Raw genomic sequence first — 22,850 nt, 5'->3', positions numbered from 1 at the left:
CTAGAGGAGCAAAACCCAGTGAAGTGTTTATAAATTATATATATAGAGAGAAATTTACTTCAAGGAAATGGCTCAGGCAATTGTGAGGAAATGGCTCAAATGACCCACCCAACTCTGTGGGTCAGGCAACAGGCTGAAGACTTATGCCGGCTCACGTGGTTGCAGCAGCTGACTAATCCAAACTAACTAACTAGTTATTATGTTAGTCAGGCAGCAGGCCAGAGACTTTTGCAGGCTTACATGCCAAGAACTGGAGGTCAAGCTACAGGAAGAGTGCAGGGTCAAGAAAGAGAGTGAGCTTTGCCAGAATATCCATTTATATACTGTAGGCAGGTCACACCACCAAGGAACTCTCCTTCCAACTAATTGGCTGCTCACATCAGATGACAAAATGGAAGGTGATTACACAGTGTCTACAAAACAAATGAGAATCATAGCCTAGCCAAGTTGACACATAACATTAGCCATCACAGTATTGCATTAGGAAACTCTGCTGCAAAAGGCCTCTTTAAAGTGTTATATAGCAAAGATGTCACTCTGATGACTAAGGTGTGCCTGATCCAAGCCATGGTCTTTTCAAATGCCTCATGTGAAAGCTGGACAATAAGAAAGGAAGACTGAAGAAGAATTGCTGTATTTGAATTGTCGTATTCGTGAAGAATATTGACTATACCATGGACTGCCAGAAGAATGAACAAATCAGTTTTGGAGGAAGTACAACCAAAATGCTCCTTAGTTCATCTTGCCTACTTTGGACATGTCATCAGGAAAGACCCATTGCTAGAAAAGGAGCATCAACGAAACCAAAAGTTGGTTCCTTCTGGTAAAAGTCATGTGATAGATATATTTACTACAACAACAACAAAAGGATAGCTGCTGAGTCCACTTATGTACAACCAAAAACCTCATGGGATTTGGTTCCTTGGTTTGGAGATTTAGGGCCATGGTTTCATGGGACATCGCAGTTAATTGGCCTAATAATGTGTTTAGTGCTTCTGTTCTACCTCCTAATTCCTGGGGTCTTAAAAGCTGGCAAGTGGTCATCCAAGGCACAATAGGGTTCTATTCACCCGGAGCAACAGATGAAGAAGGACAGTCAGGAATAAGAGGAGGAAACAGAATGTGTTGCCATGAGACCAGAAGAACTGGATGGTGCCTGGCCAGCATTACTGAACATTTTGATCAAAGATTCTATAGACGAATCCTAATCAGAAGGGGGAAAGTGCAGAACAGAATTCCAAATTCTCCTGGAATCCAGACTTCCTGGAGCCATGAAGGTTAGATAAACCCCTGAAACTACTGCCCTGAGATAATCTTTAAACCTTAAACTAAAAACACCCTTGAAATCTTAAAACCAAATAATAGTTTAGTTTAACTAGTACAAAACGTCTGCCTTTAGCATTATGCTCTTTTAAGAACTATCTATATGGGTTCAAAGTAACAACAGCAACTTGAAAGATTAGACAGAAACCTTAGGGGGCAATGAGTTTATGTTAAAGAGGGAGGAACAAGTCAGAAAAGGAGGGTGAGAATGGTTGTACAACTTGAAGAATGTAATCAATGTCTCTGAATTGTACAGGTAGAAATGGTTGAATTGGTGTATGTTCTGCTGTGTATATTCTCAACAATAACAAAATAAAATTAAAGAAAAAAACTGGTTCTTTGAAAAGATTAACAAAATTGACAAACCTTTAGGAAAAAAGAAAGAAAATACAACAAAAATCAGAAATGAAGCCACAGTCTGTGACTCCCACACAATGATTGGGTGGGACTATGCAAATAAGGTGTTTGTAGCCCACTGAGGGGATTGGACAGCTTGCTGTTAATGCAAATAAGGTGCAAAGAAACCCTAATGAAGGGATTGGTCTGTTTTGCCATCCTGCTAGGCTTAACAGAAGACACAGAGAGAGCGAGAGGGGAGCTGTAATATGGCAGGCAGTGAGAGATGGTGGCACAGCAGTAAGACGAGCAACAGCAGCATGAGACATTAAGTACCAGGAGACCACTGAGAGAGGGCTGCGGTGGAGCTTGCTGCCTATGAAGCTAGGAGCTTTGTTAACACTTACCCAAGCAGTGCAGAGATAAGGCCAAAAGGCCGCAGAAAGGCCTGCCTGCGGGCATGGCTGAGAAGAAGCTGTCCTGATCGAACAACTGTATCCTGAGTTGTTTCTGATCCTGAGTTGCACCCTGTTACTTTCCTAATAAAACACTTAATTGTAAATATGGTCTGTGAGTTCTGTGAGACATTGCAACAAATTAGGGAACCCAAAGACAAGAGAGAATGTACTGGGGGTGGGGGGGTAGTTGATGTTAGAGATGACGGAGTGGTACAGCAGTTTGGAAAAGTTGGACATTTGGGATATCTTTAACCTCTGCTTCATAGGAACCAGCTTTGTGCTGATCCTTATAAAAGAAATTATTCATTTAGAAGTAGAGACATTACCACCAACCTTACAGAAATAAAAAAGGATCATAAAAGATTACTATGAACAATATATTAATAAATTAGATAACCTAGATGAAACTGACAAATTCCTAGAAACACACAAACTACCTAAATTGACTCCAGAAGAAACAGAAAATTTTAACAGAAAACAACAAGTAAACCCCTGGACAGCCTTTTAGCTCAGTACTGAAGTCACTCCTGAGGTTCACCCTTCAGCCAATGATTAGACAGGCCCATAAAACAAACAATAATTCACGTAGCTCAACCATATATATGAGACTAAATGGGCACACCAGCCTAGGTGCAAAAACGAGAAGGAAGGAGGGGACAGGAAAGCTGGACAGATGGAAATGGGGAACTCAAGGTAAAGAAGTGGAGAGTGTTGACACATCACAGGATTGGCAAACAATGTCACAAAACAGTATGTGTATTAATGGTTTAACGAGAAACTAATTTGCTCTGCAAACCTTCATCTAAAGCACAATAAAAAAATAAAATAATTTGTGGCAGAAGTGACACTGTAAAGGAAAAAGAAAAGAAAACAATGAGCAAAAAGATTGAATCAGTAATCAAAAACATCTTAACAAAGAAAAGTCCAGGACCAGATGGCTTCAGTATGGAATTCTACTAAACATTTAAAGAGTAGCACAAATCCTTCTCAAACTGTTCTGAAAAATAGAAGAGGAGGGAACACTTCCTAACTCATTCTAAGAGGCCAGCATTACCCTGATACCAAAGCCAGACAAAAACACCATAAGAAAACAAAGCTACATACCAATATTCCTTATGAACAGAGATGCAAAAATCCTCAGCAAAATACTAGCAAACAGAATCCAGCACTGTGATGGTTAAGGTTGTGTGTAAAATTGGCTGGGCCACGATTCTCAGTGGTTGGGCAGTTATGTAATGACGTAGTTTGGCAGTTAAGTAATGATGTAATTTGGAAGTTATGCAACAATATAGTTATCCTCCATTTTGTGATATAATGTAATCACCTCCATCATGTGATCTGATGTGATCAGCCAATTAGTTGCAAGAGGCGTTTCCTCAGGGGTGTGGCCTGCATCCAATATATATGGTCACTCTGGCGAAGATCACTGGCTTTTGCTTGCTCTGGATCCTCCATCCAGTTTGTCATCACCTGGCCTCTGGTTCTTAGAACTTGAGCCAGTGGCCTGCTGTACTGCCTGCCAATCTTGGGATCCATTAGCCTCTGCAGTCTGTAGGCCAGCAGCCTGCCGTCTGACCTATCGATCTTGGGTTCGTTAGCCCCTGCAGCTACATGAGTCAGGAGAAGCCTCCAGCCTGATGCCTGACCCATGGACTTGGGACTTGCCAGCCTCTACAACCATGTTAGTCATTTCCTTGAGATAAACCAATCTCTCTCTCTATATATATATATAAATCAATCTCTCTATATATACACACATACACACACACACACACACACACACACACACACACACGCTTCACTGGTTTTATTTATCTAGAGAACTCAGCCTAAGACATACACTATATTAAAGGATTAAACACTATGACCAAGTGGGATTTATTCCAGGAATGCAAGGGTGGTTCAACATAAGAAAATAAATAAATGCAATAAGCCACGTTAATAGCAAAGAATAAGAACCATGTGATCCTCTCAATTGATGAAGAAAAGGCATTTGACAAAGTCCAACACCCTTTCATGATAAAAACACTCCGCAAACTAGGAACAGAAAAGAATGTCCTCAACATGATAAAAGGCATTTATGAAAAACACACAGCTAATGTGGGGATATATGCCATTTAAACATGGCTGCACTATTGACAACTGCAGCCCCCACAGGCCTCTATGCTGCACAGCATGTTGAGACCTGGCTCCAACATGTCGAGACTTATCGGGATGTGTTTTCCCAAACCTATTGTCCCTTTACTGATAAACTTGTTTACCTGAATTCCTTCTCCCTTGCCCACTCCCAAAGCCCATTTGTTGTGTTAATTGCTTTATCGCTTGCTGTATTGACTATAAAATAAACTCCTGGGACTGAAGTGGGGGTCGACTCCTCAGAGTGACCCTCCTGGCCCCACTTCTCTGTAAGAGTTGTGTAGTTGGTTACTGTCTTCGCCGTCCCGATTACCCGATTACCCGATTACCGTCGCCGCTGCGACAAGCTAACATCAAACTCAATGGTGAAAGACTGAAAACTTTCTCCATAAGATCAGAAAGAAGACAAGGATACAAGGATGCAAGCTCTCACCAATGCTATTCATCATTGTATTGAAGTCCTAGCCGAGCAATTAGGCAAGAAAAAGAAATAAAATATATCCAAATCAGGAAGGAAGAAGTTAAACTATCTCTATTAACAGATGACATGATCCTATATATAGAAAATCTCAAAGAATCCACAAGAAAGCTAGAGCTAATAAACGAATTCAGCAAAGTTGGAGGGTACGAGGTCAACACACAAAAATCAGTTGTGTTTCTATACACTGGCAATGATCAATCTGGAAAAGGTTATTAAGGAAACAATTCCATTTACATAGCATCTAAAAGAATAAAGTACCTAGGAATAAATTCAACCAGGGAGGTGAAAAACTTGTACACTGAATGCTATAAAATAATGCTAAAAGAAATTAAATTAGACCTATATAAATGGAAGGATATTCCATGCTCATGGATCAGAGGAAGACTTAATATTATTAAAATGTCAATACTACTCAAAGTGATCTACAGATTCAACACAATCCCTATCAAAATTCCAACAGTTTCTGCAGAAATGGAAAAGTCCTCAAAGTCATACAGAATTGTAAGGGGCCCTGAACAGCCAAAACAATCTTCAAAAACTAGGAAAACTCACACTTCCTGATTTCAAGACTTACTATTAGCTGTTGTTAGCTGCCCTCAAGTCAGTTCCTGACCCCATGCCTGGCCCTGTGCCATCACCATAATCAGTTGTGAATTGAAACATTGTGATCCATAGGGTTCTCGGGGTCTGATTTTCAAAAATAGATCACAAGGCCTTTTTTCCTAGGCTGTCTTAGTCTGGAAGTGCCACTGAAACCTGCTCAGCATCACAGCAGAAGACGTACTATAAAGCTGCAGTAATCAAAACAGTCTGGCACTGGTATAAGGACAGACAAATAGACCAATGGAGTAGAATTGAGAGTCCAGAAATAAACCCATGCATGTATGGCCAATATGGCAGCCACTGTGGAAAACAGTTTGGAAGTTCCTCAAAAAGTTAAACATAGAATTAGTGTATGACCCAGCAATTCTACCTCTGGGTATACACCCAAAAGACTTGAAAGTAGGGATCAAATAGATACTTGTACAGTCATGTTCACAGCAGAATTATTCACATTAGCTAAAAGGTGGAGACAATCCAAGTGTCCAACAGATGAATGGATAAAGCAAATGTGTATATATCCATATAATGTAATATTATTCAACATAAAAGGAAATGAAGTTTCTACCACATGGTTGAACTTTGAAAACATAATGCTAATGTGAAATAACCCACACACAAAAGACAAATATTGTATGATCCCACTTACATAAAATACCTAGAATAGGCAAATGCATATAGAGGCAAAACTAGATTAGCTGTTACCAGGAGCTGGGTCGAGAAGGGAATGGGGAATTATTACTTTAAAAAAGAAGAAGAAAAAAAATGTAAAGCAACCAAACAAAATATCCATTGTAGTTAATTCTCATAGTGCATAATTTCTATATAATTAATAAATTGTTCCTACCTAAAATTAAAAACAAACATGTTGAGGGAGAAAACACAGTGACAGCTGTATCTATTTGGCTTTTGATTGTTGGGACCAAAGACATCTCCCACATGCTATTTGCAATGTACTTGCATAGGAGTAGTTTGAAACTCCATCGCCCTTTGAGAAAAAATACAAGAGTTATCAAATTAAAGTTTTAAAATAAATGAAAATATAAGGAGGCCTCAAATGTATTTTAGTTTAAAAAAAAATTAACTCACATTATGAAATTTAAATCTACATGTTAATATATACGTGGTGAAGAAAACAGAAAGGCCGCCATTGTTGTCGTTGCAGGCCCTCCTCTCCCCAGAACAGTCCGTGTTTGTTGCTGCTCCTTGAGGACAACTGAGCCTCATCTGAGGAAAAAGTAGGGCAGCCGGCTGCCAACGGGGTACAGCGGCAGGAGGAGCTACCGGGAGCTGTGTCACGCCATCGTCCCAGCACGAAGGGTGCAACAGATCTGAGGTGAGGGCCGGAACCACTGGACGAAGCTCTCTTCCCAGGAAGCAGGAAATGGGCTAGAAGAGGCGATGGCACAGAACCCACTTTGAGGCTAACTCACTCAGGGTTACCTACTTCCAAAGGCCACTTGGGCCCCCTTCGGCATTTCTAAGCCACTTCTGCTGGGCATCCTTGGGCTCCTTTCCGACCACCCCCTTCCAGCCCTGACGTGACCAGCCCCCCTTTCCCACCACATCCCCACCCGGTCATTCCACACCTCCACCCTCTCGGTCCCTTCTGCTCCCTAAGCCCTGAATGAAGACGGGCCCTCCCTGCTGGAGGGGTGGTCTGCCTCTGGTCTCCAGCACAGTCTCTCCCCACCTCCAGCAGGAAGCCCCCCTCCACCCCAGGCCCTGGCATCTCTCATTCCTCACCAGCCCCGCAACGTGGGCCACGACCCCTTCCTTGGTCCTCACCTCCATCCCACCCCCTACTCCCCAGCCCACTCTCCCTGTTGCTGGGGAGGGTCTTTCCAAGCCTTTCTGTGGCTCCCCATAGCCCTGGGGATGCAGCCTCAGCTCCTGGCTCAGCCCTCGGCACCTCCAGTCCAGCTCAGCCCCACCACCCCGACTTGTACCCCTTGCCGCAGTCCTGTCACAGCCTGCCGGCCTCCCTCCAACAAGACCCCCGCTTCTGCTCTGCCTATGTAGTTCCTTGGCTCAAGGCCTTTCCTCCTTCCTCCTAGCCCTGTCACCACCTGGTCAGCCACAGTGTTCACATTTCCCTGATTCTTCCCAGGTTCTCTCGGCAGCCCCCTCTTCTAGGAACAGACCCCCCGACAGTTCCTGTCCCACCAGGAGGCACATAGCTGCGTCCCATCCCTGCGCCCCAGCTCCTAACACAGGCCTGGTGTTGGACACACACGGAGCCCTCCCCCTTAACAGTGTGGCCCCCACTGAGGGTAGGGTCCAGTGCTGGGCCCAGGGCAGCCTCCCAGTGTCTGTGGGGTGCAGATACACAGGCCAGGTGGCAGGGAAGGGGAGACTGAGACCCGCGGCAGCCCTGTCTGCCAGCTAAGTCCCATGTGTGGCTTGCTGCCAGGAATGGGTCCCCTCTGCAGAGGCGCCACCCCCTCTGCCCTGTTCTCCAAAGGTCCCTGCTCTCCAAGCCCCCCAGCCCCCAGTAGCTTCTACTCATAGGCTCCCAGGGGTGGGAAGTGACTGACATTATGGGTGGATGGGGGCCCAGCCTGAAATTTCCATATCCCCAGGCAGTGGGAAACAAATACAAGGAATCATATCCCCACCCCTCACCACACCCACCCCAGACCTGCCCCTGCCTTGGGCCCAAACACAGGAATCCGGCCTGGCCAGGCAGCCAGGGCACCAGAAACAGCACTCTCCCTGTGTGCAGTGCAAGCAAGGTCCCAAGGGCCTTCTGAAGGGGAGAAATCACTCAGGGGCCAGTGCTGGGGGGCAGAAGCCCAGTGTCTGGCGCTGGCTGGGACGCCGGAGCCCATCCAGCCCACCCTTGAGGTCTGCCCACAGAAAAGAGTCAGGGGAGGGCAAGAATACCTGGTCCACCAGGGTGGCCGGCCAGCCAGAGGGTCTTACCTAGGAAGGTTCCAGTGAAGCCCAGTGCAGAGAAGCTGGTGAGTACGAACAAGGCACCCACTCCCAGGAGCACCAGGCCCACGCGGTAGGCCCCGGCATTATCCAGGCTCTCCATCTTGGGCTGGCTTAGCATGGCCTGTGTGAAGCTGCAAAGGGGGGGAGGGGGGCGGGACAGAGTGTCACTGCACAGGGAGGAAGCTGCACACTCCTTGCACCCCCTTCCTCTACTGGTGCCCCTGGCCTCAGGCTGGGTGGGTCCTCAGAAGTATCCAGTCCAGGGTCTCAAACTCAAATGCCTGCTGGGCCATGCAAGGTGACAAACACGAGGGGCATGGACTGGAGGGGCCTGAGGCTGCGTGGAGAGCACAGTCCTGCCACCAGGAGATGACAGGAAGCGGTGTAGATCTGTACGACTCTTGGATTTTTCAAGGGAAGCCAGAAATCCTGACTTATATGTGACATGTCCTAAGTTTAAGAAGTAGGCAATTAATTGACAACAATTTAGACTCTGTGCATGTCAGCAGGCAGCTTCAGCCCAAGGGTTGCCAGTTTGCAAACCATGATCCTGTCCACTTTAGCAACTTGTACTGCAGAGGCCGGCAAGGCTTAGAAAATTAGGCACAAGTCCCAGGCAGCATAGCAGGGCCCCTGGTACCTGAGCACCCCACCTAGGAGGGCTGGCCCAGCTGCAGGTAGGGGGAGTTCAAGGTCTGGGCCCTGTGTGGGGGAGTAGCACTGGTCAGCGGAGGCCCTAGGTGCTGTGTGACGGGCACACTCAAAGGAAGGGGACGTGTGTGGGCACAAGTGTTGGCATGTACCACAAACACACATCCTCACTCCCCCACGATCATCACACTCGGAAGAGACATGAAGCTTTTGCTGTCTCATGCGGGACAACCACTTCCTCCAGCCATTTCTGAATATTCACTCTGTACCAGGCACCTCCCTGCCAGAGCAGTGCATGATCCATCCATCTACCCATTCCTCCATCCATCAATCTCTCTTCTACCCATCCACATAGCACCCATCCATTCACCCACTCATCCACCCATCCTTTCATCCATCAGTCTCTTCTTTTTTTTTTCAATTGTTGTGCTTCAAATGAAATTTACAATTCTAGTCTCTCATATAAAAATTTATACATACATTCTTACGTGACCCTAGTTGCTCTCCCTATACTGTGACAGCACACTCCTCCTTTCCACCCTGGATTTTCCCTGTCCATTCATCTAGCTCCTGACCCTCTCTGCCTTCTCATCTCACCTCCAGACATGAGTTGCCCATTTAGTCTCATGTATCTACTTGAACTAAGAAGCACACTCTTCACGAGTATCATTTTATGTCCCATAGTCCAGTCTAATCTTTGACTGAAGAGTTGGCCCTGGGAATGCTTTTAGTTTTGGGCTAACAGAGAGTCTGGGGGCCATGTCTTCCGGGGTCCCTCCAGTCTCAATCAAACCATTTAGTCTGATCTTTTTACTACATTTTGAGTTCTGCACCCTATTTGTCTCCTGCTCCATTAGGGACTCTCTGTTGTGTTTCCTGTCAGGGCGGTCATTGGTGGTAGCCAGGCACCATCTAGTTCTTCTGGTTTCAGGCTGATGAAGTCTCTGGTATATGTGGCCTTTTCTGTCTCTTGGGCTAATACTTTCCTTGTGTCTTTGGTGTTCTTCATTCTCCTTTACTCCAGGAAGGTTGGGACCGATTAATGCATCTTAGATGGCCACTTGCTAGCTTTTAAGACCCCAGATGCCACTCCCCAAAGTAAGATACAGAACATTTTCTTAAAAAACTTTGTTATGCCAATCGACCTAGATGTCCCCTGAAACCATGGTCTCCAGACCCACCTACACATCTATTCATCTTTACATCCCTCATCCATCCTTCCATCCATCCATTGCTAAGTATCTCTGTTCACCAGGCTCTCTGAAGCAGAAAGAATTTACCATCTTTGTTCATTTACTCATTCATTCATTCCATTGGTAAATTCAGATTGTGGTAAAAATTTTTTCCTTAGGCTGAGCTAAAAACTGCCTCCCTGGAACTTTTACGTCAAGTAGACTTTCTCTCTGGGACCTGGCACTGCTTGGCAGATGGGGGTCAGTACATATTTACTGAATGGAGAGAAAGCATATCCCCTGCCTAGTCCCTCATCCCCCTCCCCCCACCAGAGTGAAGAAAGTCGGGGGGGGGCAAGGAGGAAGTGGGAAGGAGGAGGGTGGGCAGGGGCCTGCAGGGTAACCTGTCAAACAGTGGCACACGTGTATCAGGGCAAAGCTGGTCCCTGGTCATGTTGTCCAGACTCAACCCTCCACCCACTGCTGCCCTCCCTGCCCTCTCCTGCAATGCAGGCTCAGGGTCACCCTGCAGCTCCAGGCTGAGCACTGGGATTGGCTCAGGGTCACAGCTGCCAGCTTGGGGCACACTCAGCACTGTGCACGGTTGCCACCCCCATGCTCCACCCCATGCCTTCACCAGACTTTCTCACAAGCCAGCCGCCACCATCTTTTGTACCCACTCAGGGGCGGGGCTCACCTGCAGACACCCAATTCCTTGGCTACCACTGCCTCAGGGACCACCCACAGCAGAGTTTGTGTGTGTACTGTATTTTTATGCAAAGAACACGTGCCATCTACATTTGCTTGCCAACCACACCCTCCCCTACGAGGTATTTTCATAAGCATGCTATGCTAATTTTTTTACAGCAATATGTAAAAAAACTGGCATAGCAGCCCTTATGAAAATACTTCACAGGGAGAGGGCGCAGTTGGCAAACAAATGTAGAAGGCATACACTATTTGTGTAAAAACACAGTACGTGTATATGTGTGAGCATATGTATGTGTGCGTGTAGGTATGTGTATCTGTAAGTAAGTATGTGCATGTATGTATGCATGCATTGCGTGCGTATATGTGTGTATGTACACGTGTGCGTGCATATGTATATCTGTAAGTATGTGTTGCATGTATGTATGCATGCGTTGTGTGTGTATATACATATGTGTATGTGTGTAAGCATGTGTGTAGTGATGGTCAGGCCTCCATGTTCTCATGAGCTGAAGTGACACCCAACTGCCTGGCCTGTGGGCTCTGCCTGCCCACCTGTTCAGCTCTGGCACCTGCTTCTTGCTGCCCCGGCTGACCTCAGTCTGCTCATACCTAGGGCAGTGAGACCTGCCAGGAACCTCTGGCCAGCCCTAGGTTGCTCACAGCCTAGCAAACCCGTCAGGGGAGCACCGGTGGGCAACACAATAGAGGGCAGGTGGGTACTGGCAGAAGAGTGAGATTGAGTTCTGACAAACCTGGTACCCTGGCCTCAGTTTTCTGATCTGTAATCCCTACCCTGTCTCCATGTATGGTGTTGCTGCAAGGGGCAGACCAACTCCTTCCCAAGGTGGCTGACAGTGCCCAGGGGCTGGGCACATGCAAATCACAGACCAGCCCAGGCCCCTCTGCCTGTAGAGCTACAGGAGTGAACCAAGGACTGCAAACTGTGACAGTGGCGTGAAGAAAAAGCACAGGGGCCACAGCATAGAAGGGCATTTACGCTGCGATCTAAAGGGAGAAGTTAGCCAAGGGGGTAGGGCGGCAGAGAGCATTCCAGAAAAAGGACGAGCTGGGTCTGGACACCTTGAAGATGGACAGGGTGCAGGGCAGGGGAGTGGGTGAACGGAGCCTGCACCCGCACCCTGGTGAGGACCCTGGAATTCATTCTCAGGGCATGGGAAGTAGCTGCTGGGGTGGAGGCAGAAGGCCTCATGCACGTGCTGGGCCACCTGGCCGGTCCCTCTGCCAGGAACCGTCCCCATCATCCCAGCAGAAGGCAGGACTGCCTGACCAGGGGTGCATGCAGCAGGCCAAAGGTGAAAAGGACCTTCTGCTCTAATATGCTGCAGCCTGGGACTGTGCGTCTCTGGCCCACCTCCTCAAAGGACAGCTCAGTCGGAACACAGATCTGGTCTGGAAGCTGACACGCTTCTCTGACAAAGGCCTGCAGTGTGCCTTGGGTGCCCCAGACTCAACCCTCAGTTGGTCGGTCATGGCCCAGGGCCCCAGGATTTCCCATCAGTGGCTCCAGCCCTGGCCTTGATCCTGGACGCCAGCCCACCCCACTCTACTCAGTCTGGTGAGGCCTCGCACACAGCCTGACTCACCCCTCCTTGTCACCTAAGCCTCACAGCCCCTTCCCCTTTGCTCCTCTTCCCAGAAATCCCCGACACATTTTCACACCCACAGGTCCTTGCCAGTGGCAGCCTCTCGTGGACAACAGCCTTCTCCTCATCAGGCACCTTCCATGGCTCCCCACACTCATAGCCCCAGATGGTGGGGCAGGGCTGGGCAGGCCAGGATACCCTGGTCCTCTTGAGTGAAGTGGGTAGAAGACTTGGGGAGCCCTGAGTCAAGCTGGCAAAGCTGCAGACCTGCTAGCCCATCTCCTCCTCCATGTCCATCACCAGTAGAGAAGGGGGGCCCGGGGTGGGGGCAGGGATTTGCTTGCACTCTCTCACAGGTCAGCTTGATGCCTCCAGAGTGCCCATCCCCCACGCGGGCTCTGCGGGGCACTGGCATTGGAAGGCTTCCCTAGGCCCCACGCCAGCGTGTACAAACTGTGACCACACAGTCTGCTTTACAGGAACCGCGTGGCTCAGCCCGTCAGATGCTCTTTTGTGAGTGCCTAGTGCCTCCATTAAGCCAAGAAAGCACAGTCTGGTCTCCATGTATGATTAATAGAGGACGAGCAGCTCTTTGAGGCCACAGGCTTGGGAACAGAATGAAGTAATAGGGGGCAATTTCCTTCGGAATATTCTGCATTGGGTTGTGGAGGCGGAGAGACGCCCATTCATCTGCCTTGGGTTCTATTTTTAAAACCTGGATTGTGCTTTCCGTTACCAACGTGACTTGAGGCTGTCTGCGCACTGCTCCCTGAAATCCCAGGAGCTCTGGGTGGGGGCAGGAGCATCCACATGTGTGTGTGGCATGATCACGTGCATGACGTGTGTCCCACTATGCCCAGCAGGTGAGCACCACGGAGCCCACACCCCAGGGCGCAGCTGGTCCCTGTATCTGCAACCGACAAGAAGCACACGCCAAACATCAACTAGTCAGGGACTATCTTCACTATTATTGACTTCGTATGTCTTTAAACTCACTCTTTATACCCTTCACCTCACACTAAGCAACAAAAAAAAGCAGTTGCCATTGAGTTGACCCCATGTGTATCAGAGTAGAACTGTACTCCACAGGGTTTCAATGGCTGATTTTTCAGAAGTAGGTCACCAAGCCTTTCTTCTGAGGTGTCTCTGAGTGGACTCAAACCTCCAACCTTTCGGTGAGCAGTTGAGCACATTAACTGTTTGCACCACCTAGGGACTCACACTAAGCAATCCTTCCCATGAAACCGGGCATCTGATGTGTGTGGTTGTTTTTTTCTAAGACACATTTAAACAAATACCTGCTAAAACTCGAAGGTCACCTATGCACCCCTGAAACCCTCAAGGGACTAGAATGCAGGGCTATAAATCTGTACAAATTCTGTGTGCCTTTTCAAAGTGTCACAAAGCCCACTCCAGCCAAGAAGAGTGCTGTCTTCTTCCCCAAATAGGAACCAGCCTGGTTGGGGTAGGAGTCATGCCTTCTCCTGCCCCCATAACCCACGAACAGCGAGGTAGCCTCGCGCCTCACACCCAGGGTCCCCGACATCCTCACCCACGTGAAACAAAGCGATAAGAGCGGTGAGCTCCTCCTACCATGGTCCCTCAGCAGCCCTAAGGGGTCCCTGCCCACCCTCTCCCAGATAAAGGGCCCCAAGGCCCCAGAGCCCCAGAGAGGACAGAGGTCAACCCCAGGGTGGGGCCTCCATCATCTCACCTTGCAGCCACAGGTCCATGGCCCACTTGTCCTTGTAGAGCAGTTGCCCCTCCATCCCGCCCCGGGCCAGCTCCCTACCACCTGGGCTCACCTTGTTGAGATGCAGCCTCTCTCCCACCTCCTGTCCCTTCTCCGGTCCCCCTTTCTTCAGGCCTCTTTTCTCCAGCTGCCACACAGATCCCCACCACCTCCCTGCCCACAGCTCCCTGACCGCACCTTGCACCTATCGGAAGGCAGGTGAGGGTGGCATCCCAGGCATGTAGGGATGAACAGTGTCTGGGGAGGGCCTTCCTCCAGTACCTCCAGCCACCACCACCCCTCCCTCTTGTCTACACATCCAACCAGTTGCCAAATCTTGGGGGTTCTCATCTGCACAGGCCTTTGAATCTGCCCCCAGCTCAGGCCTCAGGCCTCCACCTAGGCTCCTGCCCCAGTCTCCTCCCAAAGCACCCTCCACTTCTGCCATCAGGCGCACCCTGCTAAAACCCAACTCCAGCCAAGGCCCTTCCCCTGGGTGGGCACAGCACCCTACAGCCTGCCCCTCTCCAGCCTCCTCCCTGTATGCCATGCCCCCACTTTCTAAGCTCTAGCCATGCTGGGCCCTTGCCCTTGCGTGAGCCCTTTGCTGGTGTTGTTTCCTTGACTCGATTTCCCTTCCACCATGTGGTAGGCAGAATTCTAAGGCGGCCCCCAAGGGTCCACGTCCTGTACAATCCCCTCCCCTTGAGTTTAGCCATTCCTATGATAGGGTGAAGGTAAAGGGATTTTGCTGAGTAATTAAGGTCCTAATCAGCTGACTTGCTGATTATCTTGGGTGATTATCTTGAGGTCAGAGATGGAAGAAGTCAGAGATGGTACGAAGCAAGAGAAACGCTCTCCTGCTGGCCTTGAAGAAGCAAACTGCCAGGCTACAGAGAGGGCCATGCTGCAGGGAGTGGTGGGTAGTCCCCAGGAGCCGAGGGCTCAGTCCTACAACCCCAAGGAACTGAGTCCTGCCAACTGCAGTGAGTGAGGAACCAGGGCCTCAGTAGAGACGTGGCCCTGGCCAACACCGTGACTGCAGCCTGGTGGAGCCCAAAGCCCAGGACTATGGGAGCCGAGACCAGAAGTATGTGCGGTGTGAAGCAGCAAGTTTGTAGCACTTTGTCATGCATTCACAGACAACTAATACATGTTGCCTCCCAGCCCACAGGAATCTCATTTGCCCATTACAGATCCAACTCCCACACCAGCCTGACCCCAAGACCGAAGGAATGCCTCTTCTCTAGCCACATGTGCCCACCCATGGCCAAGCTGCCACCTGACCTGTCCCACTGCCACCTGAATTACTGTCCTTGTGGCTGCCTCATTGGTGTGGCTGCTCACTTGTCTGTCATTCCATCCTGACCTATGTGGGCAGCAGTCCCCACTGGCACTGGGGACGCAGTGACAGACACAGACGGCCCTGCAGGGACAGAGCCATGAGTGTGCCAATAGTCTCCCCTGCAGCAGAGCCCACAAGCCTGGCTGGCCACGTTGGGACTGTTAGGGAGCCCAGCCATCAGACTCAGCAGGTCTGCTGCCTGCCCCCCAGGGATCAGGACCAGGGGCGGTAAAGAAGGTCGGCTGGACTTACTCCCCACCTCCCCTCAGTCTGCCTCCCCTGGTACCCTGGGCTTGCCCTCCTCCAGACGCCTCCTACCCCAGCCCATGCCTGGTTGCAGCTGGTGGCCAGTCTGAGTCCTCTGCCATCTGAGAGCCCCTCCGGGATAAGGACAAGTGGATTTACTCCCCACCCTAGCACTGACTACGAAGGTCTTTCCCAGCCTGGCTGTACCTGGTGCACCAGGAGCCTCTGGAGACACAGGTGCCGAGGCAGCTGATTCTGAAGGCCCAGGAGCCCTGGTGGCCACATTCTTGACAAGACTCAAGTTATTCTGACGTGTGCTGGCGTAGAGGCTCTGAGGTTTAGGGCTTGACCAGATGATGCCCCTGGTACATTTTCTCCTGTCCAGGTGAAGTGGACTGGGGGAAGGAAGAGCTGGCCCCCTCTCCACACACCCACTCCCCCTCCCACTCCCACACCCTGTAGCCTCTCTGAGCACCCCCTAGCCACCAATGCCCAGCCCAGGCTATGTGTCCCCTGGAAACTGCATTACTTGAGGTCATCAAAGGTTTCCTGGGGCACATGTGCAAGTACAGGAGGTGCCCCCCACCCTTATAGGAGTTCCTTTGGCCCAGGTCATCTGTGGGCAAGGGTCTGCCCTGCTGCAGGACTGACTGTGGCAAGGGCTGGAGGCAACCAAAACAGCCAGTGCAGGTGGTCAGAGTCATCATGGTGACCCGTACCGGGGGTTCTGGGAGGTGGGGATAGAGGACACCTCGCACAGCACTGCTTGGGGAGGATGCAGCACGGCCCACGTACATGCAGGGCCTCCCGGGGCACCCAGACCCAGAACAGAGGCCCCAGAGGGAAAGGGGGCAGAGGGAGGTAGATGCAGCACTGGCCCTGTACCACTTGCACTGCTGGGTCCCTTAACTGCTGTGCTGGTGGCGGGCTCCGCAGAAGAACTGCCAGGCCAGCAGCACTTTTATGGCCTCAGCAGCTGCTCACCCTCACCATGGGGACTGAGCACCCCCCTCTGCCCTTCCATCTAATCCCAGTCCCCACTGATCCAGGCATGCCCCAGTCCCTGCCCCTCTAGGGCCTGCTCGCTCAGGGACACTCCAGGAGTCCCAGGGTGGAGGTGGTAACCATGACAGTGAGCACCCACCAGGTGCTAGGCACTTCTTATATTATCTCTTTTATGCTGCAGAGGAGCTAAGGCATAGGGGGCAGCAGAGCCATGGGGGTTGCTGAAGGTCCTACCCTGCGATGGTTCCCCAGGGTAACCCCGTTCCCCTCTAGCTCTAGATTTCTCACTGCTATGAACCAGGAACGAAGCCTAAGGTAGCCTTGGTGTTTCTGCCACCACCTTTCCCAGGCCTGAACATGCCTGTCTTTGCCCCCGCCAGGCCTTGCCTTCTTCATCTGTAAATGGGCCTCTTCCCTGCTCTGGGAGCCCACCAGCTGTTGATGGGCAGGCCCTGCAGGCCAGCTGAGCTGGGTGACTCCCTGCCACTTCTCCACAAGCCCAAGCTACCCTAAGCAGGCCAAGCTGCAAGCCCCGTCATGTGGTGAAAAAGACCTCCCTCACTCAACCCAGAGCAGGAGCCCTTCCCTCTCCTCTCAGGACCAGGGCCCTGAGATATCTGTCCTGGCCTGGGCAAAGGAAGCCACAAGAAACAGGCAGTCCAAGTGGCCAAGAAGTAAAGACCAGGAGCCTCACTCGGCAGACCCTCCAGACCATACTCCCCTCACCTTACTCTCAGGAAGGCCAAACCCACGGGGATGCAGACGAGGAGAGAGAAGGCCTGGGTCCAAGTTCGAGCTCTGACCCCAGCCAGGTCTCAGTTTGTTAATCTGTGAAATGAGAAGAAGGGCCACCCATGCCTCTCCAACAGGAGCGAAACATGAAAGTGCTTCATCTGCCCCCTATGCCCCCGTGGCATTACAGAGGCTCTCCCTATGCAGGGCCCAGCACCTAGCAGACACTTCTGCTGTCACACCAGCACCAGCTGGGCCCTGTAGGAAGGCAGGGGTCAGGCAGGGCCACGGAGTGGGGAATGCAGGCCACATCTAAAGGAGCAGCATCAGGGTAGACAGCTGTGGGGACCATGGTATCAGGGAACACCTAGCTCAATTGGCATAACACAGTTTATAAAGAAAATGTTCTACATTCTACCTTGGAGAGTAGAGGGTGGGGTCTGAAAAGCCTGTGAGCAGCCATCTAAGATACTCCACTAGTCTCATCCCTTCAGGAGCAAGGGAGAATGAAGAAAACAAGATACAAGGGAAAGACTAGTCCAAAGGACTAATGGACCACAACTACCGCGGCCTCCACCAGACTGAGTCCAGTATAACTAGATGGTGCCCAGCTACCACCACTGACTGCTCTGACTGGGATTAAAACAGACGGTCCCAGACAGAGCTGGAGAAAAATGTAGAACAAAATTCTAACTCACAAAAAAAGAGCAGACTTACTGGCCTGACAGAGACTGGAGAAAGCCTGAGAGTATGGACCCCGGACACCCTTTTAGCTCAGTAATGAAGTCACTCCCAAGGTTCACCCTTCAGCCAAAGATTAGACAGCCCCATAAAACAAAATGAGACTAATGGGGCACAACAGTCCAGGGACAAGGAGAAGAAGGCAGGAGGGGACAGGAAAGCTGGTAATAGGGAACCCACATTTGAGAAGGGAGAGTGCTGACATGTCGTGGGGTTGTTAAACACTGTCATAAAATAATACGTGTACGGTTTGATGAGAAACTATTTGTTCTGCAAACCTTCATCTAAAGTACAATAAAAAAAATAAATTAAAAAAAATAAATAAAGGAGCAGCATCAGACATGCCTCAGTCAAGCTGCTGGAGCATCCAGCCTCGTGTGAGGAGCCAGAAATGGGTTTTCATGCACAGCTCCTCAGCTTTTGACGCACCACAGGCCGAGGGTAAGTAACTGGTCAGTGTGCAGCAGCACTCACTTCTCACAGAAACCCATGGGTGGGTGCTCACTCTGTCTCCCTACAGATGAGAAACTGAGGCTCAGAGGCAGGTGGACTGGGCTCTCCCAGACCTGGATGGTAGCTGGAACCACATTTCTGATGAGGGTTTCCTAAGGAGGGGGAAGAACTGGCCAAAACCAGTGGTCAGTGGGTGGAGCTCCACCTCTAAGACGCGTTCCCGCCAGGGCCTCGGTCCTGCTCTGACACCTCCTGGAGGGAACAACTAAAGCAGTGTGGCTACATGCTGGTGCTGCTCCCTCTGTCCCCCTCCTCCTTGCCGGCCCCAGGCTTAGAGGAGACTTAGTGTTATGTGTCCCCTGCCTGAGGAGGGGCAGCAATCTATGCTCCTCCAGATGCAACGCGCCCCCATCTGGATCAACCCGGTACTGCCAGCATTTGCCAGCCCCTCCTCTCAGGCGCCATGGACTCTTAAACCATGGAAGCTGACTGTACCAGCTGGTGGCAGGCCCAGCCCTGCAGCCCCTGGGTGCGGCTTACCAGTGTGAGCGGACGAGGTTCAGGAGCAGGATGGCGCCGCCCAGTGCATAGCAGGCCAGGTAGGGTGACCCAAAGGCCTTGCTCAGCCTGCGGGTCTTCTGTTCCCATCTCGCAACCTGCATTGTGAAGAGAGAGAACAAGAAGGACACGTGAAATGTTGTTGGGGAGAATCCCGGGATGGGGGTGGGGAGTAAGTCTCCTCTGGGATTCAAGGTCCCACAGTCCCACCTCTGAAGAAGGAGGGCCACATAGAGGCAACTGCTCGGTCAGGGGCATTCCAACACATCCCCACATGGGGCTAGTGGAGGTGGGACATGAATCCCGGTAGGAGCAAACCCTCTAACCAAGAAGCAGAGAGCCGCCCCGGCTAGCATGTGAGTGCACAGGACTGCCAACCACAGGCCCCTCGTGGAACCTGAGCCTTATTGTACCAAGAAGCCCGCAGCAGACAGGGAGAAGGAACAGCTGGAAACATAGAAGCCCTAAGACTCCAATAAGCTCAGCTGCCCAAGAAGGCCCCTGGCACAGGGGCAGCACAAACAAGACTGACAGAGGCCCACAGCCCCCTTGCTCACGCGCCCCGTGGCATGAGGCGGGGCAGGTGGGGGCTCCATGACTTGGTGCTGAGAGCTCAATCCCTCCCCTCCCCCTAGACACTAAAGTCCTGCGGGCTTTCCTGAAGGCTCGACCTTTCACACTTTGAATTCGTAGCCACAGAAGCCTTTTCACTTTTTTTTCCAGAATGTCTACATCCCACAGCTCACAGTGGAGATCACAGAGCTCTGACCAATGTCCTTCTGTCCCCCTGTAGGCTGCTGGTCCCCACCACTCTAAGCCTTTCCCATGCCCCGCTGGGCCTACACTGCAGCACCCGCTGCAGGAACCAAAGGAGGGGAAGAAGAAGGGGAGGATGCAGCCTTGGGCTCTGGAGAGAAGGTGCTGGGAATCAGGGCAGATAGGCTCCAAGTATATGGGCAAGTCACCCACCTGGGCTCCTGCAATGTGAAAAAAAATGTTACCCTCTGTGTGTTTGTATGTCTGTTCCTATCTGCGTGTCTCAGTGTGTGCATCTGTGTGTCCCCATGTGTGTCTGTGGTGGGGGGGAGTGCGTATGCATGTCTGTGTATCTCTGTATGTCTGTGCATATGTATCTGTGTGTGTATCTACGTGTATGTCTGTGTATCTGTATCTGTGTTTGTGTCTGTGTCTGTGTGTGCGGCTGTGTGTCTATGTCTGCGTATGTCTGTGTGTGTGTGCGCGCCATGCATATACACACGTAAACTGGACGGCATCTAACACAGCAGGCCCCATCCGCAGCTGGCTGAGCTGAACTGCATTTGTGTGGTGTGCGGGCTCTGGCACAGAGGCCCTGGCGTTATGTGGCTCTGGACATTCCAGGAGGACTTGGTCCCAGCCTATAGGCCATCAGTCTCCATTATAGCCGACGTAATAACCATGCCTGCTGCCGGGCTTAGCTCCCCAAATGAAATCTGCCTTTCCCCAGCAATCAATTAGCAGGAGAGTGATTAGCTGCTTCAGAGCCAGCCAGTGATGTGACCAAAGGCTATGATGCCACCCTCAGATCTGCTAGGCGGTGGTAGGCTGGGGGAGGGTGGAGACTGAGCTTAAGGGAAGTGAGGTGAGCAGGGGCTCTTGGGGCCATGCCCTCGGTCCCTACCAGTGGTTGGCACTGCTGTCTGATTCCCTTGGAAGGTAACAAAGCCCCTGGCCTGGCTCCAGGCAGGTGGCCTCTGCTGGCCCTCCCTGAGGAAGAGGAGGGACTGAGATCTCAGGGGCTGGGATGCAGGTCAATGTTCAGGGGGTGGGGTCCTGACACACAGTAGTGGTGCCACAGGGCCATGCCCCAGAACCACCTCTTTGGGGCCACTTTGTCCCACTCAGCCAGCCTTCCCAGAGCCTGAGGAGCCGGCACTGTGCACCATGCTGCTGAGGTTCCAGAACCCAATGAACACCAGCCACCCCAGGGAGCAAGCTGAGGAGGCGAGCATGGAGTTAGGCATTTGTGTGTGTGTCTGCAGCACATGGCTAGCAGCAGGGTCTCACTGAGCCTGCAGGGATGTGGGCGCCTGGCTCCAGAGCCCCTGGAGGTCCCAAGAAGACATGCTACCCTCCACTGCAGCCAGACCGCAGGGCAGAAAGTCATGGGGTGACACCCAGATGACTGCGGGCCTAGCAGAGGGCACAGCTGTGAGGCAGATGTGCAGGGCTCCAGTGGGGTGGGGTGCTCAGGCCATGCCCCAGGACAGGACGGCAGGACGAGGGGCCTACCAAGGGCCTGGGACCCTTCTGACACTGAGACATTGACAGTAAGAATAACAACCACCATGGCTTAGCAGTTCCCAGGTGCTCTAACACGCGCTCACTCCTCAGAACAGCCCTGTGGGAGGCTCCATTAACTCCATTCACAGAGATGAAACAGGCCCTCTGTACCCTACCCACAGGAGGCCCTCTCCTCAAAGGGAGGCCCCTCTCCACCCACCCTGAGGGCCTATTTGCTTTTCAAACAAGCTGAGTTTGGCACACCTTGTTCAACTTGGGTGGGATTTTAAGTTACAGCTTTAAAGTCAACTGACTTTTTCTCCTGGTTGACAGGATAGCGCTTTCACAAGGACACTAAGGTCTGAGAAATTACAGAAACATGGAACGGTGTTTCCTGTTGAAGCGTTGTTCCAGGTACAAGTGACACAGCAGACACTCCTCATGTGAGGAGGGGTCGTCACCCCAGCCAGGGCCAGCGTGTGGCCCAGCACCAGACTGGGCGTCAGGAGCCCTGGGGGCCAGCCCGGCTGCCTGGTGCCCACATATGCTTGGGAAACCAGTCTCTCTCTCTAGACCTCAGTTCCATCTGTGACACAGGAAGTCAAAGTCGCTAACATTCCATATTCCTGGGATCATGACTCCTGCGTTCTAGAAATCGTGGCCTGCTTAAGGGGGTTGGTGAACAAGGTGCATGTGGCACATCCATCTGGCGGAATACCACTCAGTGATACAAAGGAATGAGCAGAGCTGGGTCTCAGAAACACGATGCAGAGCAAAAGCACCAGGCACTAAAGGGTACCACCCATCTGGCACACTAGCCACAGTGACTGAGCCCAGGCCACGGAGACTGGGGCAGAAGGCCATGGGGGGTTGGGGACGCAAGGCAGATGGTGAAGGGGCACGAGGGCTTCCTAGGGGGTGCAGATGTTCTATATCTTGATCATGATAGTGGTTACGAAGGCATACACGGTTGTCAAAACTCAAACTTATGCTTAAAATGTGTGCATGTCATTGTACATAAGATACACCTCAGGGGGACATCTAAGTCAACTGGCATAACAAGGTTCATAAAGAAAATGTTCTACATCCTACTTTGGTGAGCAGCATCTGGGGTTTTAAAAACTTGCAAGAGGACTTCCAGCAACATGGCGCTCTAGGCAGAAGCACCACGCCGTCCCTCCACAGCAAAGATCTGAAAAACTAAGCCAAACAGAGAAAACAGCAATCCTGAAATCCTAAACATCAAAGGAAGAGATAAAGAACTCAGCCAAGCACCAAATGGAATAAGAAACTGATAGAGAACAGAGAGCGAGGAGACATACATGGAGAGGTCCCCTATCAGCTAATACAGCACGGATCCACCA

The 22,850-nt window shown here is 51.0% G+C and overlaps 1 protein-coding gene across 3 annotated transcripts in view; it reads right to left on the bottom strand.

The window, feature by feature from the left end:
- PEMT (phosphatidylethanolamine N-methyltransferase) overlaps window positions 1-22,850 on the bottom strand; it is a 126,020-nt gene that overhangs the window by 24,125 nt on the left and 79,045 nt on the right. For 2 of the 3 annotated variants that reach the window (XM_023735553.1, XM_004381013.2), the window contains 2 exons: window positions 19,207-19,322; window positions 8,260-8,405 (listed from right to left, as the gene is read on the bottom strand). In XM_023735553.1, coding sequence (XP_023591321.1) covers window positions 8,260-8,405; window positions 19,207-19,322 — 262 coding nt within the window. Of the gene's footprint in view, window positions 1-5,950; window positions 6,724-8,259; window positions 8,406-19,206; window positions 19,323-22,850 lie in introns of those variants that run through there. The other variant, XM_023735552.1, reaches the window with a different exon arrangement.

Source organism: Trichechus manatus, unplaced genomic scaffold (assembly GCF_000243295.1).
Source record: "Trichechus manatus latirostris isolate Lorelei unplaced genomic scaffold, TriManLat1.0 scaffold00080, whole genome shotgun sequence".
NCBI lineage: Eukaryota > Metazoa > Chordata > Mammalia > Sirenia > Trichechidae > Trichechus > Trichechus manatus.
Note: the sequence above shows the minus strand (reverse complement) of the source record. Positions and strands in the feature narration are given on the sequence as shown.